Consider the following 6,000-nt stretch of genomic DNA (forward strand, 5'->3'; position numbering starts at 1 on the left):
TGGAGAGGAGGGACCAGTCATCACAGTGGGACCTGGACTCCGTCTTAATAACTCTTCTTTGGAAGGCTCCTCGGGAATTACAACCATAGAGTCTTGGAGAAGCCGTACCTAGATGGCATGAACTTCATGTGAGAAGCAAGTTGATCTGAGCGGTGCAGTGGGTGGGCTGTCATAGACACCATCGCGCACTCCCCAGATCCCCTTGATAGGCAAGCACAGTTCTACTTCCAGAGCTGCTAGCGGGTCATGGTTGCTGTATTTTCCCATTTACAGTTAAAACTAGGCGGGGTGCGGTGGCTCGTGTCTGTAATTCTAGCACTTTGGGAGGCCAAGGCAGGGAGATCTCCTGAGCCCAGGAGTTTAAGACCAGCCTAATCAACATGGTGAGACCCCCATCTCTATTATTTTAAAAATTAAAATTAAAAAAATAATAAAACTAGCCCAGGCAGTATCAGGAGATGTCCGAGTGGGCCACCCAGGTGCCAAACACATTTCTTCCTGCTCCCTTGATGAGGTGACAGTTCTGGTTCCTCCTGAGGATCACGACCCATGACCCTTGCCACCATGGTGACTCCTTGCCTGGGCTTCTAGTCTTGGCATGAGGAACCCTGGAGAACTTCCCACTGCTCAGTGGCCTCCAAAGAAACCCCTCACCCACCCCCATCAACTCAGAGCTGATGACTGACTGAGGCAGAGATATAAAAGGCTGCCCCACTTGCCCCAAAGGAAGGACCAGCACATGGCTTATGCTCCAGAGCCTTCCCCTGTGGATCTGGCCCCCGAGCATTGTGAGCGTGCATCCTTGCTTGGCTCTTTATCCTTTCCTTTTTTTTTTTTTTTTCGTTTTTCGGAGACGGAGTCTCCCTCTGTCATCCAGGCTGCAGTGCAGTGGTGTGGTCTCGGCTCACTGCAACCTCTGCCTCCCGGATTCAAGCAATTCTCCTGCCTCAGCCTCCTGAGTAGCTAGGACTATAGGCCTATGCCACCATACCTGGCTAATTTTTTGTCTTTTAGTAGAGACGGGGCTTCACCGTATTGCCCAGGCTGGTCTCAAACTCCTGAACTCAGGCAATCTGCCCGCCTTGGACTCCCAAAATGCTAGGATTATAGGCGTGAGCCACCTCACCCAGCCTCTCCTTTCCTTTGTTGTTTTACTCCCTCCCAGTTTTTTCAGGAAAAGCTCATTCAATCACATTATAGGCTCACCCAAATCCCTGTCTCAGGCTGTGCTTTTTAGGGAACCTACCTAAGACAGAGGTGAAGTAAAGCAGGAAAGAGGGACAGAGAAGAGGGCAGGAGGAGGAGGGCAGGTGAGCTTCGTGTTTAAATAGAATGGCCAGGAAAGTGGGGATCTTTGAGCAGAGACTTGAAGAAAGTGAGGGAATGAGCCATTAGGCTATCTGGGAGGAAAGCATTTAAGCAAAAGAAACATAGGGCGAAAGCTGGGACAGGAGTGGATCTAGGGAGTTCTAATAGGAGCCAGGAGGCCCGTGAATCCAGAGTAGAGTGAGGTAGGTAAATGTCACAGATGAACTCAGAGAGCCTTCCAAAAGTCCTAGATCACAGAGGACCTTGAAGGCCATTGAAAGGGCCCTGGCTTTAACTCTGAGTGAGGTAGCTTTGAGCAGGTGTGAGATGTAATCTGACTTGGTTTCCTAGAGTCACCCCATTGCAGCCAAGTTACCAGAGGTCATGCAGGCAGGGAAGTAAGGGATGTTGCAGCAATTGGAACCCAGGATCGCCTGATCTCAGAGCAAGCTTTAACACACTCGCCTTTGTTGATGGAGCAGGAAGTGCCTATCTGGCACACTCCTGAATGCTAAGGACAGACACAATGCAGGGACTAGTTTCATTTAAAGGGAAGAGAGACATACTTGTAAAGAGACCAGACTCCCCTTAAGCCTCCCTTGGAGAAAGCCTTCAATAAAGGTACAACCAGTTAGGAGAATAGCCCATACTTGCCAGCAGGTCCAGAAGTTGCTGGCTACATTGCAGTCCAAGTATACCTCCCTAAATAAGCGGCCCAATATCAAGACAGTGAGTAGGAAGAGGAAAGACACTTGATTAGAGAAATAACATAATGTAGTGATTAAGAATGATGGGCACAGAACATCTGGGTTGAAACCCAGCTCTGCCATTTACAAGCTGTGTGACCTTGGGCAAGCTATTTAACCTCTCTGTGGCTCAGTTTTCTCATCTGTAAAATTGTTGCTAGATGCTGTGGCTCATGCCTGTAATCCTAGCACTTTGGGAGGCCAAGGAGGCAGGATGGCTTGACGCCAGGAGTTTGAGGCTGCAGTGAGCTATGATCACATCACTGCACTCTAGCCTAGGCAACAGAGCGAGACCCTATCTCAAAAAAAAAGAAAAGTTGTAATTATAGTAATCCCCTCTCTATGGGGTTTTTAATAGAATTAAATGAGTTTACTGTGTCTGAAAGATACTGTTTTGTTTGTCACTATTATGTTTTTTAGACATGAACAATTAAAGGATACATAAATTGTAATTTAAATTGAACAAATCTGCATGTCAATTTCTAGACATTAATTTCCAAGTTGAATGCTTTCTATGTCATCTATATAATGCAATACTAAACTACAAATGAGTGCATCTTCTTTCTTCCTACACTTCTAATATATTATTTTACCTTTAGCTGATTAATTGCTCAGCTGCTTCTTATCAATGACTGTTTTCCAGGAAGGCTAATCATGCCTGACTGTAATCAACCCTGTGTGCGAACTCTCAAATGCTTCCCTGTGCAATTGCCACTCCCCTGACCGTGAGGAATACTGTGATTAAAAAGCATCTCAAGAATTCCATTTAGATGATGACCTCAGCCTCAAACATTATTAGACAGCCATGATTTACATTGCCTTGTAAGTTAGAATGTAGGGGCTTCTAGCTTCCAAATTCTCCTACAAAACAGAAAACAGTTCTTTGTGATTTTTTTACGTCGGATTCTGTCAACTGGTTTTACGTGAAAAGCAATGAAATGAGAGGGAAATGCCCAGTATATGCCAGGCTCTGGGCAGGGTCATTTACATACAATTACCTTATACACCTGTGGTTAATGTCAAACATGTGGCAGAGCTGGTCTTAATAATTCCTCACTAGAACTGAGGATCAACTTGAATCACCGCTCAAGCAATGTCTGTTTTCACTTCTTCTGCCAATAATTTCTCTCTATAGATCACTGAAAACAGGGATTTGACTTTGGCTTTATTTTTTCTAAAGTCATTCTACAATTAGGACAACCATGACAATATCTAGCGTTTGTTTAGTGCATTCTCTGTCCCTAGCACTGTGCTAGCTGTTTTTCTATTGTTCTGAGGAAACTGTTCAAACAGTCCTAGACACATAGCCCAATTTCTGGTTGAGGTCACACATTTTGGAAAATCACCAATTTTGTTATATCCCTAAGCAAACCAATTTGGTAAACAAAAAGATCTCCATGTGGCTCCTCCAATCCAACATAGCAAAACCGGCTCTTAGATCAATAATTCCTATTGAAAAAAGCAATTAAATTTCAAAAAAAAGCAATTAAACTTAAGTTTGAAAAGAAAATTCCTAAGTATTTTTTATATCAAGTATTTTATAAACTAAGGCAGAGTTTGCTGTTTATAATGGTGAGTATGGCCCAATGTCATGGGTTTTTTTATTTTGTTTTGTTTTTTGTGTTGTTTTGTTGAGACAGAGTCTGACTCTGTCACCCTGGCTGGAGTACAGAGGCACGATCTTGGCTCGCTGCAACCTTAAATGTCTGGGCTCAAGCAATACTCCCACTTCTTGGGAAGCTAAGATGACAGGCATGTGCCATCATGCTGGCTAATTTTTTATATTTCTGTAGAGGCATGGTCTCTCTATGTTCCCCAAGCTAGTCTCGAACTTCTGGCCTCAAGCAATCCTCCCACCTCCGCCTCCCAAAGTGCTGGGATTACAGGCGTGAGCCACTGTGCCTGGCCTATGGTTTTCATTCTTGACTTTGCCAGATTCCTTTGTCATCACTTGAATAAGCCAATTAAGCTATTGTGTTTATTATGCAAAAATTATTTTTGCATTTCTAATCAAATGAACGCCATCACAATAAGATGTTACCTGGGGAGTGCTCAACGGAAGGATAAAACACTCTGAAAAAAATGTTATTGTAATTTTTTCTATATTTGGCTGGTTTCTGCTGCTGTCACTGAGCTAGGTTTTCATCTAGACATGCTAATTCAGTGTAGGTCTGATTGAAGCCTTTTTGTCTTTAATTACTAAAATAATAAGGTGTCCAACCCTTTTTTTATTAGGAAAGTTTATTAGCAGTGATACAATGGAAAATTTAACACTGACAGGAGCATATGTGTCTTAAAACACAAGAAATGGGATGAATCTGAGATTGCCTGGAAATAGTCCTTTAAATGAAAAAGTTTTTAAATTTAAGAGATAACAGAAAAGTTAAAGGACACACCAGATGGCATTTTCACTCACCAGGATTAGAAATAATCATCCAAGCAAATGAAAAGCTTATCAAAGGTATTTTTCACATTTATTTATTATCAGAGAGATAAAGCAGTCATTTTACCTTGCACATAAGGACCACTTATGAAATCATTTATATAATTTGAGAAGGCATTTACTATGTCTATACAAATTCATAAATTAAAAATATCACATTAATTCATTCATTTATGGCAAACTCACCTTCCACTAATATATTTTACTTTAAAAAATATTTACTTTTTGGTTTGGACTAAAATCTCATTCAATTCAATGATAGTACTTAACATTTTCCCACTGCAATTATGTGAGATTTTCTGCTTTAAAGAAATTTTTTAAGTTACCTCCTTCAAACTAATGTGTAACTATCCTCTTTGCAAACTATACAATCAGGAACCACTTTACATATTTTATTAAATAAGCTAAAAATTACAAATATTTAATTTTCATTTATAGTGGAAAGATTCAGTGAAAAACTCATAAAAATTATTTCAGTTCAAGGCATAACTATATTTGTCATTACTAATGAATTAACATAAAATATTATCTCCCTAAATATTTTCTAATTCAATGCCAAACATACCACATGCAATATCATCATCTCCAGAAAGTGCTAATCCAGCTATATAAACAGAATACTTGTCTCGATATTTTCCTAATAGAACCCAATACTTTTAATGCATCTGTTTTTCCTCCAGACATAGACTACTGGAGCTAGAAGGAGCTCCAGAAGGATCTAATCTGACCCATCCTCTCCACATTAAAGTGTGGTTTTAAAAACGTGATACCAAGTCTCTCACATATTGGCAATACGAAGCTACTCAGAAAGGAACTAAAGTTCGCATTCAAACTTTACCTTTGTAAAATTCCCAAAGAATCTCCCACGGCGTTCTTCACTCCTTCCTTCCCAGGTTTCAGAATTTTTTCTTTGAAGGTATCAAATGCTTTAAAAGGCATTTTGAATGAAGGGTACCTCTGAGCCGTTAACAGTCCGTCTCAAAAACTGTCATCCTTTCTCATTTCCAGTGTGAGGACCACCTTGTTTCCCTTGGTGAACACCTGGAAGTCAGTTCTCATGGAGGGAACTACTCAAAATCAAAAAGGAGATGAAACCCAGCCCGGATCTTCCAAGACAACTCCCTCCTCTCTCTGCTCCCCACCCCTCCAAAAAAGAGGCCAAGGGATGTCTGGCTGGGAATTCAGCCCCTTGCAAAAGCTACACGCTCTGCAGCAGCCTGTGGCCGCTGTCTCAGGCAGCCACTCTCAGACTGAGCGCAGCCTCTCTCCGTCCCTGGGCTGCAGCTGGGGACGCTAACATGAACTCCGGACCACCAGAAGTCCTGAGACCAGCAGCAGCATTCGTGGCCTAGCTCCAGCCCCTGCAGCCAGCCGCGTCCCCCTCCTGCCCCACCCCAGCTCGCCTGCGGCTCTCACCAAGTGAGCCTTTCCAAGGTGATGCTATAGTAACCGGCACAATACCTGCCCCTCAGCCGCCTCGGCTTATGAATGGGCTCTCAGCCA

At 42.5% G+C, this 6,000-nt stretch overlaps 1 protein-coding gene across 2 annotated transcripts in view; it reads right to left on the minus strand.

Moving 5' to 3' along the window:
- The window catches only part of SLC17A8 (solute carrier family 17 (vesicular glutamate transporter), member 8), a 65,493-nt gene extending 59,749 nt beyond the window's left edge, over positions 1-5,744 (minus strand). For both annotated transcript variants that reach the window (XM_011992215.1, XM_011992214.1), the window contains exon 1: positions 5,336-5,744. In XM_011992215.1, the coding sequence (XP_011847605.1) occupies positions 5,336-5,436 (101 nt within the window). In that variant the 5' untranslated portion in view covers positions 5,437-5,744. The remainder of the gene's footprint in view (positions 1-5,335) is intronic.
- Positions 5,745-6,000: the final 256 nt, after the last annotated feature.

The sequence above is a fragment of the Mandrillus leucophaeus genome, unplaced genomic scaffold (genome assembly GCF_000951045.1).
Source record: "Mandrillus leucophaeus isolate KB7577 unplaced genomic scaffold, Mleu.le_1.0 Scaffold408, whole genome shotgun sequence".
In the NCBI taxonomy this organism is placed as follows: Eukaryota; Metazoa; Chordata; class Mammalia; order Primates; family Cercopithecidae; genus Mandrillus; species Mandrillus leucophaeus.